Source organism: Atractosteus spatula, chromosome 2, assembly GCF_055471065.1.
Source record: "Atractosteus spatula isolate fAtrSpa1 chromosome 2, fAtrSpa1.hap1, whole genome shotgun sequence".
Taxonomy (NCBI): domain Eukaryota; kingdom Metazoa; phylum Chordata; class Actinopteri; order Semionotiformes; family Lepisosteidae; genus Atractosteus; species Atractosteus spatula.
The window spans coordinates 23,940,750-23,968,300 of NC_142707.1; the positions used below are offsets into that span (position 1 = coordinate 23,940,750).

Consider the following 27,551-nt stretch of genomic DNA (forward strand, 5'->3'; position numbering starts at 1 on the left):
AGTGCTGGTATGCTGGTATTTCATATTATATCAAAGTCTGTTTAATTGTCTTTCTTTTCTTACTTCTCAAGCCTTCCAGCCTGGTACCAGAGCCTTCCATCAGTGGCAGAAACATTTCCCATGACAAGAACAATGATTGAGGTCCTGAACACAGATACCACTTCACATTGTCCAAAGAAATCCTAATAATGCTTCCTGGGTTAAAGAAAAGCCAATGCTTGACTTGCCTTCTCTGCACATAGTAAAGGAGACTTTGTAAATGGGGCTACTTGAGATTCCCACATCTTCTCATGTGAATTTTGCTTTAAAAGCTTGCCCAAATCCAAGACAACATACTTCACGTTTAGCAGAATTACACAATGGTTATACTGTTCTTTTGCATCTAATTGTGGAATTACTGTGGATTCAGGTATTTATCACCAGAGGGGAAGAAATGACTTTTTACTTTAGGATTTAGAACATCTATTTCATTAATTTTTAATAATATGGGCCTAAAGGGCACAATAAGATATCCATATGATCCTCCAGTCAAGAACTCTGCATTCTTTGAAAATCAGATTCAGGAATTGGAGAGTTAAATAGTTGTTAGTTTCATAGCAGGGTATTTCCAGGTTCCATTTGTACATGCTTGCACTTCAGTTTGATAGCCATGAGACTTTCAACTAGGAGTAAATTAATGTACAGTATCACTGTCAGTTCGATTACCGATAATAACTATTAACATATCTAAAATGTCCCTGGAGCTTCCTGATCAGCATATCTGGTTAAGACACTCACCTGAGTGCATTTTGATTCTGACGACCGTGGGTTCATGCCTGGGTCATGTTATTAACCATCTGGGACTGGGATTCCTCCTGTGTCATTGCACAGTTGGCTGGGCTCTGTCGAGGGTAGGGCGGGATATTCAGTCAGGGCTGTACAGACTTTCTTTGCAGCCTCCTGTACGCTTCCAGGCATGAGGGACACATTTTTCCTCCAGTCAGCGCTGGACCTCCTGCACAGACCGTGTTACCCATGACTTATGAAATATCATGTATTGATATTTGGATTGATGAATGGCTTGAAGGCGAGAGGATCAGAGATGTCCGCCTGCTCCTTCTCATTCTCCCTTGTGTGTGGTCATGGGGTTTATGAAAAACACGCAATTGGCTTTTCAAATTGTGAGAGCATAATATATCATTAGACACTCTAAGAAGGGGGTATTTACAGTATTATTAAATATTTCTAGGGAGGTAGAGCATGTGCTTATTTAATTCAATAACATATTTAGAACTAGTCCTGTTCAAACCTCCAAGCCTGCCTTCCAGCCCACATTTTCCTGTAAGCTGTGAATTGAACTAGCACTTAATCTTAAGATTAACATATTTGTCCCATGAATTCCAAAGGTTCATAAGGAGTTCCTCAAAAATGTTAATGAGGTCTTCCCAAGAAAAAAGTTAAATTCTCAGAAGTAGAGCTGCATTAGTAGTATTAATTAATCAGCAGTATTTGAAGCATCACCTTGCAAGATGCTTTTTATAAGCCCTAAAAAAACTGTTTTTGATAAAATAGTAACATACAGGGCGTAAAAATACATGACTGTTCCCTGATCAATATTTTTCTGCTTCTTTTAATAAACTGATTTCAAATAATTGCATAACTGCTGCATGTAGCTGAACCCAAAAGTATTTAACAATTTAGTATTACAAGAATGCCAAAGGCAAAAGTAGAAGAGAGTCTTTACTTAAGAACAAGGCAATGTATTTATTAAAACCAAGTTAAGCCCAACCTTTTAACTTGCAACTGGGTGTGATCTTAAAGCTGGAGACTTGTCATATGGTCCTGGAGGAGCATTGAGGAATGCTAATCCTCAATGAGTGAAAACCTGGAAAAAGTCTTCATTTAGATCAATTAAGAGAACAATTGGTTCAAATACGTTTTAGAAACATGGAGTAAAAACCTGAAGACATAGTAGCACCCCAGGCCTAGGAGTGACATTTATTGCTACAGAATGTAAAAGGGCAGTTATTCACTTACTGTATTTATAACTGCTATGTTCACCAAGCTATGAGCAGAGAATGTAAGTGAAGTGATGCAGATTAGGACTCTGTGACACAAAATGGAATACTTGAAAAAAAAGGAGAAACAATCATCTGTTCTGTCAAAGGCAACTGTGATTTCTTTAAAATGTTTGGCATTGGAGAATGTCCTAGTCATTGCCAAATTGTTGGTTTCCATTATTTGTTTTGCAATTCACCAATCAAAGGTAGTGGTAATGCCATTGAATTGAAAAAACCTCTATAAGGAGTGCCATGAAGTACAATCAATTCAGTGTTTGCACATTTAAAATGATTGTTATATTTTGTGTGCATTATGATCTATGCCACATACATCAAACATGTTCAGGGATAACTATAGGGGTGTGTACACTTGATCGTTAACAGTGGTAGTAAATGCCTTTGTCTTTTTTAGGAGCATTTGAACACTGTGGAGAGTTTTTTTTTTCAAGAAACATTTTTAAAAAGTAGGTAAAAAATATAGGGGAAATGATCTTTTGGCTGACCTCCGCTGCTATTCTGATCCACTGTACATTTTCCCCTTGTGCTTTACTGTGAATGGAAGAACAAAATATGCAGCTCCTTTTTGTTTGGAGAGGTTTGTGGAAAGGCAAGAGCCAATGGCAATTGCTTTAAAAAAAAAATGACGTGCTACTGTTTTACCATTTGAATTTTATTTATCCAGATCAACTTTTATTTGCTGTAAGATAGGGACACTTTTGCACTATTTGAGTTCTCATAATTGTGGGGACAGTTTTCAGACATGGTTACAATGACTAGGTGAATTATCTCTTTGGCCTGGGACTTGAAGCCTCAAAAAGGAAGAATCTTTTTAAAGAGAATTGTTTATTCTGGGGGTTAATAAACTGGTTTGGCAATTCGCGTTTGTGTTCTTTGTTTCTTTGGTTCACAAAGTTCTTTCAATAGTTGACAGTGTTCATATAATAATTCTAGGTTACATGTAAGCTTTTTCCACTTAAACAGTTCCAGGCTTTATTGAATCGCATTCTGTGTCTTGATCCCTATAAGGTCACACAGGGGATTAAATACAAGTCACAAAGCTTGTATCTTGTATGGATTCCATTAGCATTGATGGCTGCCAGGAATCTCTGCCTCATAGACACTGTCGCATAGCAGTCCTGGCCATTGCAGCTGCTGCCTGAAGGGTCTGGAGATGCAAGACCCTGGTCCACTGTCAAGTCTTGACTGTTAACTGGATGTCCTGAATGGGCCCCATCATTGATTGTATTGGCATTGAGACATTGTAAGCAAGATGTTTCTATGACCCCTGAAGACCTCTGCACCAGCCCGTTGAGATATTCCAGCTGGAAGCATACCCACTATGTATTTATGGAGAGCTTCAGAACCATATATGCCCCTTTTCTGAATATGTTGTTTTGTTTTCCACTGTTTTTGACTGGGACCTTGATGAGGGTTCTGCACTCTATTACAGAGATAATATTAGAGAAGTAGTTTTGCTCCAGAACAGAAACATGATTTTGTACTTTTGGAAACATCCTTGAAAGGTGGGATTACTTTGTGTTTTGACATTTGAATATTCATCTGGTGCATAACGCTTTTGTGTATATACTGTATAATTGCACATGTAAAAGAGTGAGCAGGTTGTGCAGTTATGATTGTTCTTCTATATTTCTCAATGATACCTCTTATATATCTGTAATGTATTTTAATGCTGTGTATAATACACTGATACCCATTGCTTTGCGAGACATTTGTTTTATATTAGCAAAGCAAGGGTCTGTAACGTCTACCTCATATTAATTGTGTAAGCTGAAAGTAGGTCACATGTATAGTACTCTCAGTTAACGTTTTTATTTAAAAATGTATTTTTTCCATTAAGATAACATTTTTAGATATTTCTCGACACTCGAATATGTTGACTTCCCTCCTCTAATATTGCTGAAATTCGCCATTCGCCACGGTAGGTGGCGTCTTGATTTTTGGCTGTTAAAAGAAACTTCACTTCCTGGTTTGTCAAACAGATCGCCTACGCTTTGTACAGCAGCTGTGGAAATGGCCGGTGAAGTTAATTTATTGCAAGACGGTGTTCTTGTTAAGGTGTTGGAGGATTTTCTTATAGCTGGAAGAGAGCTATTAATAAAGGCCGTTAAAGAAAGACAGGAGGGTACGGTATCTAGACTATTCTGATTTAACTAGGTAAAGCACAGATGGACGTATTCAACTGGATGTGGATTTTTTAAAGTTTTGGCCACGGCAAGGGTCACATTATTCTTATATCATTTTATTGCGTGTATTACTTTAACCACTACAACAAATATTAAATGCAATTTCTCTAAACAAAAAAGAACGTTCACGAGGGACGTGTTGCAATTTAGAAATGTTGCTCTTGAATTGTTGCACAAAGCACACAGTACGTCTTGTAACAATTTAAATAATTTGTTCATTTTTTATAATTTTCCAAGTTGTTTATAAAGGCTATTTCGTTCTAAAACAGTAAATTTCTTTGCACGCGCGCTTGTTAATAATTATACATTTCTAAAAATAGGAATCAAAATCATTGCAGGTGTTGTAGTAGTATTTTGTTTGTAGTACCGAAAATGCATTAAAGGTGTAGTGGTTAATTTCGTTAGCACAGCACTCAGGTTTACAGCACTGTTTCTTTAAAATGATCGACCCCCATGGGTCTCAGAGCAGTAACTAATTCAAAGATTGAAAACAAGCACTACAATATGTTCATTCATTTAATCATTTTCTAGTTAAGAGGAGCGATGAAAGAGGGGCCGAGAAGTCTGCACGTTTAACCTAATCCCACAGTATTATTTACACAGTAATTGAATTGGAAAAGCATTTGATGTTAAACCATTCTGAAAACAGTAGTCGTAATTCTGCGTTTTCAGTTAATATTTTATATGGTCGGGAAAAAAAAGTACCTAAAAATACAACTTAATTTACTGTTTTGTAGTTTCACTATAATAAATTGTAGCAATATGCTACGTCCCTAGTATTAATTTACAATGAAGTATTTCCCTCATTTTCTTATGAGCTATTAAAAAACGTTCGGTGTTTCCACAGGCTCTGTTCAGGAATTCATCTCAAAGAAAATTGGCTCTTTGCTTGGATTTACTGTTGCAGCTGCTGACTTTCTGAACAGGTAACAGCAAAAAGAAATAGGCCAATTATAATAGCCATGTTAATTTGATCGGATTGTATGAAAATAATAATCAAATGAGGACAACCTTACATTTCTGGTATTAGGGGTTCTGTGTATTCTTTACATTGTAATGTATTCCTTTGGCAGGGCCTCTGTTTTTTTGTGTATGTAGAAGCTTCAACTTCTAAGTAAAATGTCTATTAGTGAAAAAAAGTTTGATCTTCATGTTTAGTTTTCAGTTTATCCTTGTGTTATTACACCCCATGTTGCTTTTGCAAAATATGGTGTGTCTGGCTGGTTTCCGTTGTCTTACTATGTAGGACTGCACTGGCATCCAATCAGTGATGTGTGGGTAATTATTTGATCTTTAAGGAGTTTGTCCCTCCAAAAAATAAAAAGCTTGATCTGTTTTCAGTGTCACTATTTTCTTTTTCTTTTTAAATGAGATTGTCGGTCAAGAAAAGGAAAGACGCTGAAGAAGTGTGGAAGAAGTTCTATCAGTAAGAACCCAACATTCCATTTAAAGTTTCAGACATTCTTTATCTTTGGATTTAAAAACAGATGATTGTGCTAGTCCATGTGTAAACATAAAGCGCAGTGCAAATTGTCAGTAGAAGCAATAATATAAGTAAACGAGTATCTGCAGTGGCATTTGTTAATTCTGTGTCCTAACACATATACTGTAGACAGACCTGGTACTGGAACTAATTGCTTCTCATAAGCTATGTCTTAGATCAACGATGTTTAAATGGCATTTCAATTTCTAAAAAGATGATGATTGCCATGTGGTCTCTGTGATAAGAAAAAGAGTACCTGAGTGTTAGAATGTATTAAAATGGCTGCTCCCTGGCATTGTGCAAGGCTAAGCTATTATATGTTTGAGCTGGCTGTTTTGTACTTGTCATTTATCTTTATGTCAAGGCTGCTGATAAACTATACATTAGCTATACTAGAAACAGTTGGAAACCTGTGCACAAGCTATTAGCCTTTAGTGATGAAAACTGTGATCCTTGTGTATTTAACAAAGTAAATGAAATACTGTAGCTCTGGCTTTTCTACATTTTGAGTCTTTCCCTTTGATTGATCCACCACAATTTAAAGTAATTTTTTCTCTTTCACAATTATACAATAGTTAACTTAGTTGGGGAAAAATAAACAACTAAACCCACATATTTTACCAGGAAACAATTCTTAACATTTACAGTTCAACAACAAAAAGACGTGTTCGTTTTGAAGACGGCACTTAGGAATTTGTCAAATAATTAATTAACTAGGAGGATTCATTTTGGAATTGTAGAAAAGGAGCATAGTTTGCAATAGAATATGAATTACAGATAATTTCATGTAGTATAAAATGGGGGGGGGGATCAGATCATTGACAGAAAACTATGTTTTGAGAGCAATGTGCTATTATGACCTGGAAATCAAGAGCTGGCAGAGAAAACATTTGAATGTAGATAAACTGCATGTGAAAGTAGCTGTGCAACAACACAGCTTGAAATGTCATCATGTAAAATTCAAGACCTCTTTGAGCTGAAACTGCAGACAAAACTTTTAAATTGAGGGTTTACGGTTTTAAAAAATCTATGATGTGTGTGATTTTGGTTAGAATCCCCTTTATGATTTTTGTTAACTGGAATGTCAAAGTTATTTATTTTGGAACACATATTGTGCATTTTGAAATAAGATGCCATAAAGATTTTTTAAAATGTGTAGGTTAAAATGTCAATGTCTGTGCTTCCCTGACAGCTGCTCAGATGTGCGGGATCATGTTGAAGATTTTCTCCAACTGGAAGTAAGCCTCTCCTGGCTGTATGCCTGTCTTGGAATTCTGGCATAAAAGATGTACATATAAAGTATTTAACTGGTCATTGGCTTGTTAATATTGCGGTATTTTGAAAATTAAGATATTTTGGGATGACAGATATAACCGAAAGGTTTTTTTAAACGTTGATAGTTCTTCCTTTCTAAGTGTGCAGTTTTCTAGTGTCAGCTAATGCTCAACTGCTGCTTACTGTATGTGCTGATCAAGACTGGAGTTGGAAGACCCAGAAAAGAAATTAAAGTTCTCTTGTATAGCCACAATGTAATCTCTGGCAGTTTTTACAGATGAGTAATTTAGTAAGGCTTCAATGGAAATCAACAAAGACACGAAGACAAAAAATTAAGAAAGTGTAATTAAGGTGGAATCAGGACCTTTTTGGTTTGAATAGAGTCTTGTTTTAGGGTGGAGAGGTAGTATTGGGATCCTTTTAAAAATGTAGCCATCTAAAAAACAAACATTTCACTCAGAGGAACAAGAGGTTCATTTCATGCTGAAACATAAAAAGAAAGAGGAAATTGGGCGGTGTTTCAGCTGTAGACCCTTTTTCAGGTGTGTGAGGGAATAAGGGAGGCAGCAGAAATATGAGGGGAGATGAGGTAAGGAGGACTAAAGACAGCAAGTATGAGAATAGGTAGGAGTAGGTACAAAGGGGATTCAAGATGGAAATATGGTTGACTGGGAGTCTGGTAGGAAGGCAGCAATAGATACAATGAGTAGAGAGATTTAGAAAGCAGTTGATCATTGATTGCCGGGGAAGTATAAACCTGGTTTAAGGACTGGTTTGGCTTAAGAAGTATTTCTGGTCAACGTCTGGTGGGAGACATTGAATCCCTATGAAACAATACAGACCGAGAAGTCAGTGGAATGAAACCTGAGATAGTCAAAATGAGAAACTATTGACATGGCTTTCCCTAAAAACAACAGCCAGTCTTCTTCCTGTTTAGCCAATGCAAATGACAAAGCACTTTCCGCAAGACAGTCAACAAAATGAGATTCATGCAACTACAAAGGTAAGAATGTTTCATAGCTACAGTATAGTGCTTTTTTTTGCTTTTCAATTTTTAGAGTTGAATTAACCTCTGTATTTGGTCAGGACAGAATTTCTCTTTTTCAGAAGAGAATAAGTACTCATGAAGAGTTTGTTCCAGTTTTCTTCCTTGATTAGCCAGTGTGATTCCATTTCCACAGGTAGATTGGGATGAGTTTTTAAAAGGCCTGGACAAGGCGCTGAATCTATGTGAGAGATTCCCTTGCCAGGTTCCTCTGGGTGGACATTTGTCAGGAGAGGTGACACTGACAGATGCGAAAAGTGGCCAGTAAGTAAATACAGCTTTGTTTTTTGGGGGAAATACTTTAAAAAACAGACATATATTGATGGTAAAAGAAACGCAACACCTCTTCCTCCACACCCTGGCCCTCCTGTCTGCATGGAACAGGCTGAAGAGTGACTCATCTGTGAAGAGGACCTGATGCCACTGCTGACGAGTCCATCACAGCCTCTGTCTGGCCAAAGCCAGTTGGGTGTGACATCTAGGAGGTGTGAGCAGAGAGCCTCTGACAGGTTGCCTTGCTCTAAGGCCAGCAGCATGGAGCCTCACTGTCCTGTCACTGATGCAGGCATTGTGTCTGCCAACAGTTTTGGAGCAGTATGGGTGGCAGGTCTGAAACGATCTCTCAGATGGACCAGTCTGATGTGTCAGTCCTGCTCTGGTGTGGTCACTCGAGGGCGACTGGATCTTGGACAGTCATCTGTCCTGCCAGTCTGCTGAAACCTTCTCTGCAGTCAGGTCACAGTGGAGCGGCTTACTCCATAGTGTCAATGCTGGTACATGACATGCCTGCCTGCAGTATGCCAATGGCCCTCTCCCTTGATTCTGGTGACATTCGAGGCATTATGGAATGCACAGAAAACTCACAGAAAAAGTGTGGCCTTTTTCTTGCAGTGACTTAAGCTTTGAATTAAGTCCCTTTTAAAGGTGACCTGAACAAATTGACAACTTTTTGTGAAAGTACATATGCTATAACTGTAGTATTTGCATTCCAGAAAATGTTACTTTTCTTTTTTCCATCAGTATATATATTAATGCAGTATGTAGAATCCTGTTTTTTGAATATAAGAAATAGAATGCAACATAGAAATTAATACACCTAAAATTAAACTAAAACAGGATAAAATACACCTAAATACCTATAAAACATATTTGTAACTAATACCTTAAAGAAAATGCTCGCAACAAGAGTCTGACCTTAGTCAAGTTCAAGTTCAAGTTTGTCATTACACTCATATACATGGTATATGGTATAACGAAGTGCTATTTAGCTAGCTCTCAGACATAAGTAGTACAAAGAGAAAAAAACAACAACAACAACAACAATACAATTGTGTAATAAAAGAAAGACAGAGACAACAGGCAGTGTGCAAAACAACAAAAAGGTAACTAACAGGCATCAACAGAATAAAATAAAGGGATAGAAATTATGGGGAGTGAGCTTTTGACATGTATGGTAGAGGTAGATTTTCATTGTGTGTTTGGGTTTTTGGTAAGAAAGAAAGAAAGGAAGAAGGCACTGTGAGGTTCAGATCATAGGTGAGAGGTGAGGTGAGGTGAGAGTAAGAGAGAGTGGAAGTTTAATAGTTTGATAGTGCGGGGGTAAAAACTGTCTCTGAGTCTGGTAGTCCGTGCCCGAATGCTCCGGTACCGTTTTCCAGATGGTAGCAGATCATAAAGTCTGTAGCTGGGGTGTGTGGGGTCTTTGATTATGCTTAGAGCTTTCCTCAAGCACCGTCTGTCATAAATGTCCTAGATAGATGGGAGGGTAACCCCAGTGATGGACTGGGCAGTTTTCACCACCCGCTGTAGGGCTTTGCGGTCAGCAGCACTGCAGTTGCCATACCACAGTGTGATGCAGCCTGTCAGTGTGCTTTCTGTAGTGCATCTGTAAAAGTTAGTGAGGATCTGGGGACATATCTTAGCCTTCTTCAACTGTCTTAGGAAGTACAGGCGCTGTTGTGCTTTCTTGATCAGACAGGTGGTGTTGAGAGACCACGTGAGGTCCTCGGTGATATGGACACCAAGGAATTTAAAGTTACTGACCCTTTCCACTTCAGTCCCGTTGATGTGGATAGGGGCATGTCCGGTTTGCAGTTTCCTGAAATCAACGATCAGCTCCTTGGTTTTGCTGACGTTGAGGGTGAGGTTGTTGTCATCACACCACGTTGTAAGGAGATTGACCTCCTCCCTGTAGGCCCTCTCATCATTGTCTGTGATCAGACCTACAACTGTGGTGTCATCGGCAAACTTGATGATGGAGTTGGTGTTGTGTTTGGCCTTACAGTCGTGGGTATAGAGGGAGTAGAGCAATGGACTAAGCACACACCCCTGGGGGACCCCAGTGTTCAGAGTTAGTGTGCCAGAGGTGTAGTTTCCAAGCCTGACAGCCTGAGGTCTGCCTGTCAGAAAGTCCCGAATCCAGTTGCAGAGGGTGGTTTTGAGACCCAGTGCACTGAGTTTCTTGACTAGTTTCTCTGGGATGATAGTGTTAAAAGCTGAGCTGAAGTTGATGAATAGTAGTCTTGTGTATGTGTTCTTTTTGTCCAGATGGGATAGGGCCGTGTGTGTGGCAATGGAGATTGCGTCATCTGTGGATCTGTTGGACCGGTAGGCAAACTGGTACGGGTCCACTGTGTTTGGGATGGTGTCCTTAATGTGCTTCATGACCAGCCTCTCGAAGCACTTCATGATGACAGGTGTTAGTGCCACTGGTCGGCAGTCATTAAGACATGTCACTGTGGTTTTCTTTGGTATTGGGATGATGGTGGTTGTCTTGAAGCAGGTGGGGACTACGGCTTGGGCCAGAGACATGTTGAAAATGTCTGTGAATACACCCGCCAGTTGATTGGCGCAGGCTCTGAGGACGCGACTGGGTATGCCATTGGGTCCTGCAGCTTGCGTGTGTTCACTTTTAGCAGAGATCTCCTCACCTCATCTGCGGACAGTGAGAGCAGCTGGTCAGCTGCAGAGGGTGCAGCACTGTTGACTGGTTCTGTGTTGCTGGCTTCAAACCGAGCATAGAAGGTGTTGAGCTCGTTAGGCAGGGAGGCATCATGGGCAGGTGCACAGATATTCTTCCTCTTGTAGTCTGTGAGGGCCTGTATACCTTGCCACATGCACCTTGGGTCATTAGTGGTGAAGTGTTCCTCTAATTCCTGTTTGAGCATGTTTTTTGCATGTTTAATACCATTGTTTAGATTGATCCTGGCTGACCTTAGTTCTGATTAATTGCCCGATTTGAATGCTGTATCCCTTGCTTTGATTAGGGTGCGAACCTCACTGTTCATCCATGGTTTCTGGTTAGGAAAGGTTCTTATTTCTTTTGTGAGTGTGACATCGTCAGCACATTTCCTGATGTAGCTAGTGACTGATGATGCATATTCCTGTATGTCGGTGTATGATCCCTGTGTGGCTGCCTCTTTAAACACATTCCAGTCAGTGCATTCAAAACAGTCCTGCAGGACCGATTCAGCTCCTTCAGGCCACACTTTTACCGTCCGGAGCGCTGGTTTCACGCGCCTGTGCAACTGTCTGTATGCCGGGAGGAGAAACAGAGTGATGTGGTCTGAGTTTCCACAGTGGGGGAGGGGTACTGCCTTGTAAGCGTTCTGAATCTTGGTGTAAACATGGTCCAGAGTGTTTTCTCCTCTCGTTGGGAAGGAGACATGCTGATGGTATTTTGGGAGAACGGATTTGAGATTTGTTTGATTGAAGTCACCCGCGACGATAAAGGTTGTGTCGGGATGTGCAGATTCCTGTTTGTTTATTGCAGTGTGCAGTACCTCTAGCGCTTCTTTGCCATTAGCGTCAGGGGGGATGTAGACGGCGGTGATAATAACAGTTGTAAATTCCCTTGGCAGATAGAAGGGTCTTCAGTAGTCTGTACTGAAGAGATATTCTGGAAGGAAATGTGATACAAAGGTTTCTTTTTGTATCAGTTTAAATTGTCTAAAATTAGTTGACTAATTCACATCATTGGGATGCACTTGTACAAGTTTTTAAACCATTTCTGTTCTGAAGTTGTATAATGAGGTTGAAAATGAGCATGAAACCTGTAGACAGATAAGTAAATTGTTTATTTGGGGATTTTTAATAATTTTTCCATCTTACCATGAACCTTACCAGCAGCTTTCTGGTGTTAAATGGATGTGAAGTGCTGTGTTGGAAATCATTAAGAATTTGTAGTAATTATCCATTAGATCTTTTCTACATGCTTCACAATATCATTATCCAAAGGGTTGTGGTGAATATAGAATGAGCTCCCCAGCCATGTTGTCAAAGCAAAACATCTGGTTTCTTTCAAGAAACAGCTTGATGAGATCCTAGGATGAATTGACATCTAACTACCAAATGGGCCAGATGGGTAGAGCGTGTCCTTATATGTTCTTATATTACAGGTGTTGTGATATTTCCAGCCTTATGAAATAATATTTAAGTACTGAAGAGGCATTCAAAAAACTTATAGAGAAATTTTAGATTTTAGAAAATGCAATATAAATAACTTTGTGCGTACATTTATGATTAGGATAATAAATGTCAGAAAATAGTTTGCCATGAGTTATATCATCCCAAGACATCATTATGGTGGACTGTGCAGTACTTTGTGTACAAATGAGCAGATATCATTGTATCTGAGGTATTTAACTATGTGTCAAATTCAATTTGAATTATAAACACCACCCATTTTCGCTCCACAAGTGCGTTAAAAATGAGGTATCATTGCCTTACCTTTGGAAAAGTGTTATACAGTTGGTATGTTGTAAGAAACCAGTGGTGGCTGCTTCAGTGACGCCCAGAATTCTCTGGCCCTGTGTCTGTTGTGTAGGTCTGTCTCCCTGGGCAGTTACTTTGGCAAAGATAAAAGCCTCCTCCTGGTTCTTTTGAGGCACTTTGCCTGACTCCCCTGACGAGATCACATGGCAGAGTTGGAGACCAATCAGGTAGGATTATTTACTATATTTTCTATACACTCTGTATTATGCCACAGTACCCTTTTTAAGTAACATTCTCACGTGACATAGTCATACTGTATATGTGAATATATTATCCATATAATCAGAGCACGATTGCGCTTAACAGAAAGGACTGTAAGTGCTGTAAATTTTAGAGCACCCAGTCACCTGTGCAGATTATTACTGGTAATGGTTCAGAACCTATGAGGAGAAACTGTCATGTCTGTAAATGGGGATTCATAAAAGTGAACCTAACTGGTATTTTTATGTATATTTGACTGTTGAATATGTAATCATTAAGCCCTGTGTGTGTACTTGAAGTCATGACCCTAACTCACAACTTAGTTGGCTTATCCTGCCCTGCCGATTGGCATATATTTTTCTCCTGTTTGGGCAGTCTTCTTGGAAATATTTTCTAAGCACAACAAAGTCAGTTTGATATCAAAACCACACAGTGTTGCTTGCTGCTTCAGTGCACTTTTCAATTCAAGGTGTCATATGAAATGTATGAGGAAGCCAGCCCTGTTTTCCACCTCATTGTGTTTTTAACTTGTGCCGCAGGGTCTCTTGGATGCTCTGTCTGTACGAGTGTTGGTGATCTCGTTTGGCTGTTGTGAAGGGGCTCGGTACTGGCTTGAGGAAACAGGCTGCAAATATGACATGCTGTTGGACCCAGAGCGCAAGGTAAGACTGGCCTCCCGGTGTGGCTCATACAGTTTAAACCAGTGATGCAAGTGCTTCATCCTGTAACAAGTAACATTAAACCACATGAACATGTAGTTCCATTGTTTTGACTGAAACTCTTCAATTTACATGCGAATAGTTTCATTGTAAAAGTAAACCATTTTATGCTGTTTCAGGTCTGCTGTATTTTTCCACAGCAGAAACCTCACTGTTCTTACCCAACTACTTCTAGGGAATCAACTCATACATAAATGATTGCTTTCATAAATATAAGCATTTTATATCTTTGTGTTTTAATTATGTGTGAATGATTAAAAACATCTTTCTGAATAAGTAAATAGATCAGATTGCAGTGGTATGTTTGGTCACCCTTCCCGTGCAACTGCAGCTCACTGGAAAAAGTTGGCTGGTCAAGGTTGACATTGGGCAAAGATCTAGTTGACTCATGTCAAGTTGAAAAAGAAACAGTGGCAAGACCTTGATATTGTTTTCCCGAAATTATGCAATTGTAATCCAAGCACTGTGTGGTCTTGCATTGTCCTGCTGGAAAATGCTCGAAGACCTTGTCAATGTATCATTGATCCAGTAGTGCTTCCCTCAATTTCTGGTAAAGGGTTTCTTGTGCTAAATGAGATTTTCTCCCCACAACATCACACTTCCAGTCCCACACTTGTTGCCTTGAACATTGCTGCAGTTAACACAGACCATGATGTCTGCAGAAAGTCTTCTTTCAGGTCTGTAAGGGTAAGGGTAAGACAGCATTCATTTGTCAGTAAATCACTCCTCAACCCTCTCTGCAACCATTTCATATCATTTCTGCCCAACAAAGGGTGTTGATTTCTTCTCTTACCTGTCAGTATTACCCCTCGGTAATACTGATTAAGGTCAGTGTCACCTTTGAATAACCTCTGAGCATGCAGAAACTTCCATGCAAACTGCAAACCACAGTCCTTCTCCAGATGAGTTATATTTTATGGAATTTCTTATGCTGCAGCCAGTGCAGTCTGCAGATGATTATGCAGATTGGTCAGACATAAAGTATGTGTTAAGACATGTTTTGTCCCTCACAGAGCTTATTTCTTGGGTTCTTTGGTGTAGTCTGCTGTTTGTTAAAGGAGAAGATTTCATTCTATAGGCAGCTTCTTTCACAGACATGGCACAGGACATGCACAGTTGGATATTTATGTAGACTTTGTTCATTTCAACTTAGTTCAAACCTCAAATCTTGAGCACCTGATGTTTTTGTGAAAGTGCTTGACCTAATTGAGCTTAGTATCTCTTTCTTAGAGAAAAACACTACTCAATCAATACATTTATCCACAGACCATTTAAAATTTAGAAACATTAACACTTAGACTGTAGCAATTTCTAACAGTATTTTCTAATGGTGTGGAAGAGAATATCCACCAATGTCTGGGGTTATTTATCATAAAGTTATTTAATACTGTTAAATTAATAAGTATACCTCTGCATTTACCAATTAATTATTTCAAATATGTTTGCATTATTTGTTTACTAATTATTAATGAATATTCAGGTGTTTTTACACTGCTGTCTGCATATATGTGATGGAAATGTCCTTTTTAAAGTCCTAATGATTTGCATTTGTCCAGAGTAAAATAGATAAATGTTTGTCTGTTTAAGCACTCATTTTCTGTTCAAATTTTGTGGCTTCAGATTTACAATGCATTTGGCTTGGGATCATCTGTTTACAAGGTTTGGAGCTTCAGCAGCCTGTTTCTCTATGCTGAATACAAGGTGTCAAACCGTCAGTTTCTTCAAACTCCTGCAAATGTTGTAAATGACATCTATCAGGTATTGAAAAAAAAAGTCTTTTACATTTTACCTTCTTCTGTAGTGAGGAAAATTTGATTGCTTTTGTTTTTTAAGATGTTTCACTTTTGGGTTACAATCCCTAGGGTAGGCCAGTGGTTCCTTATCTTGATCCTTGGAGCCAATAAAACTTATTGGTTTGTGTTCAAATTATACAATTTACTCTTATCATTAAATCAGTAAGGGTTTGTTTGAAGTTTATGCTTGTTCTCAGCTTTTAAACACATTGGCGGTTGGGGGTTGCATTTTAAATACTGTGTTTCCCAAATAAACACTTTTGAATAGAAAACAACTCTAATCAAACACCAAGGATTGGGAAGCCCTGGGGTAAAGTGGAATCTTAAATAGCCTTAAAGCTTCCATCATTATGTCATGGCTTGGAGCTGCAGAGATAGTCCAGTGTGAATTCACGTTGTAGTTTGTGGGTGGTAGCATAAAAGACACTTCAGCTACTGAATCCTCTGGGCTGGTGGAAATGAGAGTCCACATTTCCCTTTAATTTGTTATAATTCTAAAAAGAATATTCTAAACTGAAACAACAAATAATTTTAAATTTAGTTATTGTAAAATTAAAGGTGAACTGCAGCCCCAATTTCAAAGACTGGTTATTCTTGGTAAATATTGGTAACAAAACAAATTCATTGACGTTATAGAAGAATTTTACAAATTTAGAATTAAACACAAAATGGTGAACTTTGTGAAAGTATTGTATGTCATGTTGTCGCAAACCCCTGGTTTTGCCACAGACGAGAGTGAAAGTTCATAAGAATTGGGATGTGAAGTGACTCTTCCTGATCACTAGTCACCATAATGACTAATGTAATGTGTACGAGCGAATAAGTACAGGTTGTGCTGTGCAGCAGATATTTCACTGCAGAAATGTTCCAACATGATCTGCATGCAGAGTTAACATGCAAGTAGTATTTGTTGACAAAACCATCTCAAAATCGAGAGCAATATTTCTATTGGATTAATAAAGATGTATTCACAAGCCTGCTTGTTTACAGGGCTGCTTCATATTTCTGAATGTTTCGAATTGCAGAATATGGTTCTGTGCAAGCCTGGAAACTTAGTATAATTTGCTACTGTATGTAAATTTGGAGTTTTACAAGTTACTGTGTATATTTTACTTTTATTTTGGTTTGAAATGCATTAATCAGTGCTCATTTTTTCTAACTCCAAAATATTAAAAATAGCATTGCAATTCCACTTTAAGTTAGTACAGTATATATTCTCTCTGCATGCTGCCAGTGTTTGTTACTATACTGTAATAAATCTTAATTAATTAAGATTAAGGTAATTTGCTAATGGCTGGGTTCCCAGCTGGCTCATCCAGTAAAGTTCTTGTTTCAAAATCAGGTTGAGCCCTGAAGCTGAAAGATCTCTGGTTCAAGCCTGGTCTGTGTCATTAGGTGACTGCGACTGGGTTCCCTCAGCCGGTGGTACTGTACATTGCTGGCTGAGCACTGTTAGAGTTGAGTGGGATTCAGTCACCCAGAATTTCTTTGGCTTGAAGTCCAACAAAAGTACCTAGGATCTGTTAGCTTACAGAGATATAATGGAGAGAAGTTAATCTATTCTAATTCCTCTGTAATGCACTGTTGAGCTCATAGCATGTCAGAGGATGATTTTGGAAGGATCTTCCGTCTTGCTGTGCAGTACAGGGGATGGAGTGTTTAGCCAGATCGATAAATAACTGACCACTCTAAATTGTGTTAATAGAACTGTTGTAACAAAGAATAAGGTTCTGGATCCCGAGATGAAGTTAAACAGATGAGTTTATTGCATGCAAGGAATAATAAAGCCGAAGTCTTGTTTCCCGCAAGAAACAACAAAACCGAAGTATTGTTCGATGTGCCGGTACAAATTTTTAGGTTATATAGTCCTTCCTTGCTGCTTCGGACGTCATTCGGTGTTATGGTAAGGGGGGGGGGTCATGGTATTTGGCCAGTTAAGAGACCCTGGCCAAATGGTCAGTTTAAGATTACGCCCCCAGGGGGTTCCTAGCTCGCATCTGGAATCCTTATCAGTTAACCCCCTTTCCTGCCATAAACCCCTGTTGCTTAGAAGTCTAATTTTTAGGCAGAACTGACTTAAGTTAACCCTTTTTACATCTTGTCTCTTACTTCATTCCCCCCTTATAAAATATGGCATACGTCAGGACTGCCTATTTTTACACATACAATGTCAGGGCAGATCTTCCTTTTTAGATGTACAGGCATGCATTACCGTGACATTGTGCGTTCCACGGTTACAACAAGATGTGATTGATGTTTTTGTACTAGTGATAGTTACAATTATACATATAAAACAATCCTAATCCTACAAATACATAAAGTCCTACCCCAGGACCCAAACGCAGACCTCAGCCATGTGGAGATCTATCGTCAGGATCTTGGAATAGCAACATTGACCCAAGTCCGATTATCATTTTTTGGCTGATAGATATGCCAACACCCGGAATGTATTGATACCATATCCCCAGTAATGCTCCTCAGGCCTAACGAGCACACTGTTGGTCTTAGGAAGCATCAGACACAGAAACGGTAACAACATCCTTCTTTCTGTTCACTCAGTCTCTGGTGCCGTGGGTCGGTGAAAGTGCGATGCGCGGATCAAGCGATCTCATCCTGTCACTCAGATGGCACAGTCAGTAGTTAGTGGCACTTGATATGGTCCTTCCCAGCAGGATTGCAACGTCTGGCAGGGTATCTCTTCTTCACCTACACCCACTCGCCAGGTATCCGGTCGTGTCTCCCCTCTACTGGAGGTCCCCAATCGTCCAGCACCTGTTCACGAGTCCTGTGCACCGCTTCAGTTAACAAACCTACAATACTGTAATAGAGAGTTAGTAAATTCAACAGTCCGTTAGCCAAACTTGGCCTCCAGGGAGTTTCTTTGGCTGCCCGTGATGATCTCAAATGGGCTCAGTCTCACAGTTCCGTTTGCTCCAGCCCGCAAACTGCACAGGACCCCAGGTAGAGCATCTACCCTCGGTGTTCCTTCAGTTGATATTTCCTTAGTTGGTCTTTCAGACTGTGGGTGATTGGGGGCAATGTGACTTCCAAATTACCCCTAGTGAGGCGATTACAGCCTGTCACACCTTCCCAGTGTAGTATGCCCCTAGATCAGTATCCAAGGGGCAGGGCAGTCCATACCACGGGATCATCTTTGTCATACACTTGGGTATGCGCCAGCCCACATCCCATCATCATACAACCCCACATTCTTTATACATTTTTTCTAACCACTATTAAACATCTATTAAACTAAAGGCCTCAACCTGAATTCTCCCTTTTCCCTAATAGAGGATTCACAGGGGTCTCAGACTATTGCTCTCCCATTGCCGCTTGTCTGGCATCTGCATCTGCTCAGTTGTTACCTTAAGTTACTGGAATTCTTTATTTATTGTGTTATTTACACCTTACTCCAGCTGCTTTTGTCGGCAGCTGTAAAACTACAAATCGGTTCAGAGACAAGCCCAGTATTCTTAACTGGAGTCCCTGCCGTTGTGAGAGAATCCTATTTCTCCATAGCCATCCAGAATTGTGGCCTACATGCAACAAATACATACATTATATACATATATAGTAACCCTTTAACATCTTTCTTTTTACAATCTCAGGGCTCTAAACTGGCTTGCTGCGCTGAGGCAGTGGAGGGGCATTTTCCGGTCGTTTGCATCTTGAATTCTGTTGTAACAGCTCAGCCTGTTCTCTGTTCTCCCACATGCATCAGAAAGGACCCATCAGTACACAGTAAATTTTCACGGTCCCCCACCTTTTGGCTACAGCATCTAATGGTATAATAGTGCCTACCTCCATGCTCCTGCGTCAGCACAGCTGCCCAGAACCCTTTTTCCACACTTACATACAAAGGAATGGTTGATCCATCTGAGGAAATCCCAGTCTCAGCACCTGTAAGAGAGCTTGTTTCAAATTATTACAGGCAGCTTTTGCTGCTGGAACCAAGGCAATCTTGTCCTTGTACTGCACTCCCCCCTTAAGCAGATCTGTTAAAAGTTGTGCTCACCCCGTAAAAACATTGTACCCAGGCCCTGTTAAAATTACACAATGCTAGACACAAAAGGGCCTTATCATAACTGCTTACTATTAGACACTTTAAACCTGAAGCAACTCAGACTTGTGGGTTTCCTCGTCAGGGGAAGCACTCAGAATACCATCAACATACTGAGTGATCACAGTCAGTTGAAGCCACGTGATACCCTGTTCTGGATAGTCATTCTTTGTAATGCATAATATTCCAACCCAATAGATCTGGGATAAAACCACCCACATTTGCGTGATAAGTGCATGTGAATGTTAAAATCTGGTACTCAGCAAGTAAAACTTGCTGCCCCAATACTCCTGTGGCCTCCTGCCGCCTCCCCATATACAGTACTCTATAGCACACTGTTGAACGGAGGAGTGAAACAAGCATGACAGTAGTGCTCCAGTATCCCCTAACAGAGAAACCAACACCCCATTAACAGTACATTTTAGGTTTAACTCCTTTTTATGCACTGGACTGGGACAGACTTAGGGAGGCTACAAGGGATTTACAGGATCTAATCGTTAGGTAAACAGATCTTCTCACAAGACTGTTTATTCTCCCCAGTCTCGATTCTAAACCTACAGCGTTTCTGCATGTCTGGTTTCGAGACATTTGCATAAATCCAACTTGTTTCCACTATTACAACTAATTGTATATACATACAAAAACTGTTTATCTAACTCCTTTTACATCCACCTGTACTGTACTTATACGTTTCAGACACTCTCATATTTTCCAATCTCTTTAAATTGATTTTCGTCAAGTCTCTTTAGTTACGTCTTTAGCCTGGCTAAACACACTCGCACCATCATTTAGTATACCAAAACTCACAGTTACACACATACATGCCGGCACACAAATTCATAAAACACACACATCGAGAACATTTTTTTTCTCTTCATACTACAATGCGCTGTATTTTGTTTCACTTCTACATAAATCCTTTTTCCTTTTAACAGCGTAACTTCTCATAAAACTTGACATCGCTTATTATCCATCTGTTTATTTTTTCACCAGTGCTCAGACACTTTCCGACAGTCCTGCTCAGACCAGACACCCGTCTGACAGTCTGTACCCTTTTTTCAGCTTTCGATCCTCCTGCACAGCTTCTTTTTGCTTTTGTTCATACTCTTTGTAGCGAGTAAAGTATTTTTTCTTTTGGGTTTTTTCTCTCTCCCGTAAACACACTTTTTAGTAATCACATTCCAATTTCTTTCTTTTTTTTCTCTCATGTATCTGCCACCACTGGTGCCGGCCGTGCACCAGGGTGGCAGCTACATGCTTGTGCTTTTGCCAATCAATACTCCTATGCTTTCTTTACAGGCATCTTCGCCCCAAACTCCCTCTGACAAACTCAGCTTTTCCCATATTTTTCTCCTTCTTTTCCGTCAACTTACACTTTTCCGATATATAAACAGACCCTTACACTACTTTCTCAGACCATCAGTTAGCACACATGTTCGATTTCTTTAAGAGTTACTTTGTCATGTGTGAGGTAACAGCTCATACAGTAGGGGGATGCTTTCACTTTGGAAATCCTGTGCATTCCTGCACTCATTCAGCTAAGGCATCTGTTACCTCCAGATCTAAATGCCTCTCAGAGTCTTCCTCCCTTCCTTGATCAGTAATTCACCATCCCCAGAACGCCAGCATCACTGCTTTTGCCCCGGGGTGGACTTACACACTGAGCTCAATCAGGGCGATTCTTGGATCTCAGCGTCCTTTAGATCCTGCTACTTAGTGCTTTGCTCTTTCATTATGAGGTGTGTTTATGTTAGTGTCGTGCGTGTGTTTATGTTCACAAACAAGGAAAACACCAAAAACATACATATATATCATCTACTTCTCTCCTGTTCCCTTTAAAACAAAAAACCACGCCACGCCAATCCGTGCACGATCAAGACGTAGCTAATCTCAGGACCCCGGGCGCAATTAAGGCCCACACCAGTCCTGAATTACGTGCATTTAATGCACCACTCAGCTTCAGAACCCCAGGCGCAATTAAGGCCCACACCGATCCTGAGCCTCAGAACTCCGGGCGCAATTAAGGCCCACACCAGTCCTGAATTATGTGCATTTAATGCACCACTCAGCTTCAGAACCCCGGGCGCAATTAAGGCCCACACCGATCCTGAGCCTCAGAACTCCGGGCGCAATTAAGGCCCACACCAGTCCTGAACTTCGCAGTAAAGGTCCAAAACCCGTTCAAAAACTCCACGCGCAATTAAGGCATACACCAGTTTCGAACGCCTGTACACAATACCGCGAATCACCGCCTGCCAGACCAAATTCTGGGCTTACAGCAAACTACCCATTACATACACCGGTGTCTTCCCCGGGCCAGAGGAATTCAGGAACTCACGTTTACTCCATCATCTCGGGCGATTCTCGCAGGGAGCAGAGATTTCCCAATTGGTCAGAGAGAGTCGGGACTTTTTTTTTAAAAAGAGGAGTCCTTACCTCTTAGTAATGTGCGCGCTGACCGTCTCTCCTGCCGATGGGAAGTTCTGCGCCTTCTGGAGCATCCTGCCGACTACGCCAAAATTGTTGTAACAGAAAGAATAAGATTCTGGATCCCGAGATGAAGTTAAACAGATGAGTTTATTGCATGCAAGGAACAATAAAGCCAAAGTCTTGTTTCCCGCAAGAAACAACAAAACCGAAGTATTGTTCGATGTGCCGGTACAAACTTTTAGGTTATATAGTCCTTCCTTGCTGCTTCGGACATCATTCGGTGTTATGGTAAGGGGGGGGTCATGGTATTTGGCCAGTTAAGAGACCCTGGCCAAATGGTCAGTTTAAGATTACGCCCCAAGGGGGTTCCTAGCTCGCATCTGGAATCCTTATCAGTTAACCCCCTTTTTCTGCCATAAACCCCTGTTGCTTAGAAGTCTAATTTTCAGGCAGAACTGACTTAAGTTAACCCTTTTTACATCTTGTCTCTTACTTCAGAACATAACTGGCAGTGGCAATGCCTTGCAGAAGTGTACATCTCCTTCCAATGATAGTGTTGATTGTGTCTAGTGTTGAATTACAATTGTTGTGTACGTATTTTGTCAGTGAATACTTGTTCAAAATTTGAATGCTCCAAATTTTATGGGTGAAAGAAGTCTTTGTATATGGCACCACACCAGATTTAATGAACAAAAATGTAGTAAAAAGCACCTCACTCTAGGAATCCTGCTAGAGGAGTGTGGAGAAAATAATTGCGCAGCTCTGAATTATGTATACACCGTACAAGTGAAATTCTTCACATCCTCAGCAAGCAGGGGATTCTGGTTATAACTTTTTATATTTCACCAGGATATGGTTTTAAAACTGAATTTTGATGTTTGATTATATTATGAATTAAAGCTGAACCGTGAAGCAATTCTCTGTTTTTTCTTTGATTTGATTTAGTTTGGTGGAGATTTTGTCTTGGACGATGATGGCAAAGTGATTTACTTTCATCCCAGCAAGACTCCCGCAGACCGGCCTACAGTGACAGCATTGCTAACAGCCATCAGTGAAGCCAGCTCGGGTCACACTTAAGATTCTGAGGCATAGGAGGCTGGTGCAACAGAGAAATAGCCTTGAGCTTGTATAAATGAAAACAGTGCTTGAACTCATGTCTTCATGAAGAGCTCTGTATGATGAGCATGAACAAGCTGGGGCAAAATGTTATTTACTGTATGACTGGTCATGAAAAAACGTTTCACTACATTTTTCATCTTAACTTTTTATAGAACTGTAATGCAAGAAATACCAGAAATGTCGCTGGAGTGTCACAAGCTTAACTCACATCGGCTGACAGACAAGATTTTTTCCATTTGCTTTCCATTACTAGCATTTTGACATGACATGGAAAAAGTGGAACGCACTGTAGGAAACTGTACATTGGGTTCAAGTCTTCATATGTGTTGTCAGTACTGCTTATTAAAGTTTTATGTGACATCAAAACTCTCCCTTTATTTAATTTCTTAATTGTCACTTTAAGTGAATACATGCAGACATTGTTAGTATCTAATGACTGCACTGTGCCCAGTTAATGATCTGCTGTTTTAATTATTTTATCGTGGTGAATTGCTATGTATATAATGGAAAAAATGGTGTTCTGTTTATACAAACAGAAATACTATATGTTTTAGAATGTCCTCACAAATATTCAGGAGTTTTTGTGGCGTATGTAAAATAAAGGAAAGTTAAATTACTTACAAGAACACAAACAGGAGAAAAAGAGAGGAATCTGTTCAGCACATTGTACTTGTTTAGTAGCTTAGTTCCTAAGTGAGTCTAAAATTCCGTCCAGAGGTTTCTTATCTCAGAGTTAGAGCCTCTGTTTGCCTGGATGTAAACCTGTTTCACCTGCCAATACACTGCATGAAAAGCAGCAGTTCCTGTTCCATTCTGAATAGATTTCCTTTGAGTTTCCAGTTGTGATCCTGTGTCCTTGTTTTTCTAGCATGTCCCATGTAGTCCCTTGTGTTGATCTATATCTATATCTCCCTTAGAATTGTTTTTGCTCTCCAAACGTACTGGGGCAATGATGTATAGGTCTTCCACTATCAACACTAAATTTTACACATGAAAACAGCACTAATAATTACAACTCTTAAGTATGTTATTTTTAATAATGTCAATTCAGCTCTATACTCTTGGGTAAGTTGAGAATTATTGGAACAATTGCCTAAAAAGGTGTCTTTCATGGGTAGCAAGTGTTTGATGTTGGGTAATTAGGCACACAGAAATAGCTGTAAACATCATATCAACCTGTCTAGCCTTAACAACAACAGTAGCCTTCAGTGCCTGCAGTTTGTAGTTAAAAGTTAAAGGGAAAACCGTAGAACCTGTTACCAGCAGACAATTGTGAATCTTAAACTCAAAACCATCGCACCAAAACTGGGCATACAAAACTCAACGTTTAAGAATATACAAATAAAGTAAAACACGTGTATAATCAACAATCATCCGAGACTGGTTGGCCAAGAAAAAGATCTGCTGCTGATGAAAGAAACATTAGAAAGCCTAAAAATCAATGTCAGTGAAAATGCCAGCAACCTCCAGAGTGTAGGCATGAAAATTTCCTTATACACAGTTTACAAAGATTTCACTGCAATATAGAAACCTCTCATCAGCACCAAGAACAGAAAAGCCAGATCAGACCTTTACTTAAGTGATGGAAAGTGAGGAGAAAGAAAGTAATTGCAGATTCACCAACGAACCACCTTATCTGTAATGGTACAAACAACGTCTTGGCCTGGCCAAGTATGACCGCCTCTAGAAATGGCTTTCTCTTTTCTTTATTGATGAAGTATTTTAACTTATGCTATGGAAACATTTTGTCTGCTTAGAGAAAAATGCCATACTTAACAGGGCAGTGCTTCACCATGCAGCATGACAACGATCCAGAGACCTTTAGGAGAAAAAAGAAGAAAATCTTTAATGGAAAAGTGAGTTTCCAAATTTAATGTATTTTATATGTTGCAATAAAAGTGCAAGTCAGAATACTTCAAGAACTTAAAATGGCTACAGCAAAGCATTGTAAATGATCACACAAACATTATGGTAAGCTCAAAGTGATGCAGATGTCTACAATAATTATCTCACATTTATGCAACCAGAAATCTATTTAAACTGAATGTAGGCTGTGTTGTGGGAAATTTTTCATGTTGAGGAGCAGGACACAGTCTTGTGCAGATTCAGTTTTATTGAGCTCAGAAAGTCCAACAATGTGCGCTGGGTCTGCCCCACAGAACAGACCAACAGCAAGGGTTTCCCAGCTCTTATATACAATCAGAAAGAAGTTTGTTTCACAATCTGAGTGCTTCTCCTGTTCTTTGATATGTAATTACTACTTGTCCTACTCTGTCTTGCTCTAGGTTCTGTCCTTTGATATGCAGCAGACATTAGTCTGCTTTATCCTCTTTGTGGGTGTTCTTCCTGTCTTTTATTATGTAGCATTAAGTCACTGGGGCTGCTAAAGCAAGTCAACTTTATGGCATCTTAGTGTAACTTTTGTTGAAGGCGAAATTAACAGACCTCAGCAACACCTCACATAATGTTCTTAAGTGGTGATATTGCGATGCTGGATAAATGAGATATATATATACACATATCCCACTTCAGGCTGTATTTAGTATTGCTTGAAATTAATGGGTTAACCAGGACACTGGATTTAACTCTCTTACATAGTTCATGAATAGTGAACATCATTGTGTGTAATTATGAAGTAGCAATTTAACATTCTGTACCAGTAAGTTGATGTAGGTTTTTATCCAAAGTTAAACAATAAGGGCACACAGATGGATGGGCTGGCTCTAGGGAGCTATGCAGATTGGTGGATCAAGGTCAGGTTTGTAGCTTGTTGAATGTGTTAACTTGCTACTACCTGTCAACAGGAAGCTTGTTGCCAAGAAAGCTGGCCTAAGAATCAGCTGGTGTGGGTTAGTAAGAGAAAATTGTGGATGTTCCTGGGCACATATGCTGAACCTCTTCCCTTGGATTGGAAGGTAAAATTACCTGTTTGGCTCTAAGTGCACAGTCACCTTATCCTGTCAGGAACTGATTAAAGTGACACAAGGAGCTCTTCCTCAACAGCTGACACCTGTGTTTTAGAGCGAGGCTTCTGTCTAGTGTGCATACCCTTAACACAGCACTTACATGTAAGTAAATTTTAAGTGGGTTAAGATGAATATATAAACAATATTTAATTTATAAATTATTTTAAAAAATGTTTTGCACAGACTCAAAATTCTAAGGCACATTCGTTAAAGTCTAAAGGCACACCTGTGCTCTGTGCTGTGGCAGAGAGAGAAATGCTCGGTTATGCATTCATTGGTCATTGCATTGCAAGAAAGTATTTGTCCAGTAGGTTTCCTCATTGCACTGCTGTCTCGCTGGTCATGTGAAACACACTAGGTGATGAACTTGGTTGGTTTTTATTCTTGACAATAGAGGTTATTTTATATAGTAGTGTAATTTGGTTGGACTTTTTTATACAACACCCCTCCTTAAATTTTATTACAAGGTCTATTTTTTTAGGTTGCTCTCACTGTCCATTATTCAAAAAAGACCACAGTGGGATCAGGACTTGCTTGTTCTTAGGATGAGGTAAGAACTAGGTCTAGCATCCCACAATCCCAATATTGTTTCCCATTACCATGGACAGAAGAACAGCAAAGATGCTGTTTGGTATAAAGACTGTCATTTGTCCAATTTACTCGGTATCTGTGTAGTTCTTCAATGAGTAAAAATATAAAATACAATTACAGAATGTTTTCAAACCAACGTTGCATGAAATGTTGCTTAGAGATCAATAGCTTCTTGCAGGCAGAATTGTTCTTACTGTTGTTTTTAATCTGACAGTCTGTAATAACTGTACATGTCAGAGATCAATGGGAGTGTTATGAATTAGAAAATAAAATGAGTGTATCATCACAGTGAAGATTTGCCATACCAAACTCTATTTTGTTGTTGCAGCAACCTTCTTTTCAAACCACACCCTGACATTAAGTAAGCTGCAATTCAAAGAAACACAATAACAAATTTAGAAGAGATTACCATGCTTTTATAACACCACAGTTCCATGCTCTGTTCCAAATCAAGCAAAATCTAAAAGTAGATAATATTGAACCTCACCCTAGTCTCTGTCCAAACTGGGTTTCGGTGCCAACAACAGCAAAAAGAAAAAAAAGGTTTACAGACTTTAAAAAGGTGAAAGGAAACGGCAATGTTTGTAATTCACTGAAATGTATTAATCCTAGAAAAAAGAAAGAACCAGCCCTCAGGGAGAATATAAAAAACATTGCTGAACCAGTAGTCCACAAAAACAGGCAAATTAATGGTCTTTTTGAATTTCTCTCTAAACCACCAGCAAAGGTTCCTTACCCTCCATGCGGTATCTCAAGATAACCGTATCACTGCACCTCTAACCACTGGGATTTTAAGACATTGAAATGACTCTTTAACTTGTCGTAGCCTCTAAAGGAGTTCTCGGTCCTTGTC

At 39.6% G+C, this 27,551-nt stretch overlaps 2 protein-coding genes across 2 annotated transcripts in view; both read left to right on the plus strand.

Annotated features, from left to right (window-relative positions):
- The window catches only part of ttc13 (tetratricopeptide repeat domain 13), a 31,579-nt gene extending 28,665 nt beyond the window's left edge, over positions 1-2,914 (plus strand). The window contains exon 23 of the mRNA XM_088909514.1: positions 72-2,914. Coding sequence (XP_088765640.1) covers positions 72-186 — 115 coding nt within the window. The 3' untranslated portion in view covers positions 187-2,914. The remainder of the gene's footprint in view (positions 1-71) is intronic.
- Positions 2,915-4,070: 1,156 nt separating this feature from the next.
- On the plus strand, positions 4,071-23,507 carry selenol (selenoprotein L). Its single transcript, XM_088935924.1, has 9 exons — positions 4,071-4,182; positions 5,091-5,169; positions 5,616-5,669; positions 6,919-6,964; positions 8,183-8,310; positions 12,872-12,986; positions 13,560-13,682; positions 15,360-15,497; positions 22,968-23,507. The coding sequence occupies exons 1-9, from the start codon at positions 4,071-4,073 to the stop codon at positions 23,097-23,099; spliced, it is 927 nt and encodes a 308-aa protein (XP_088792050.1). The 3' UTR covers positions 23,100-23,507.
- The last annotated feature ends 4,044 nt before the right edge of the window (positions 23,508-27,551 follow it).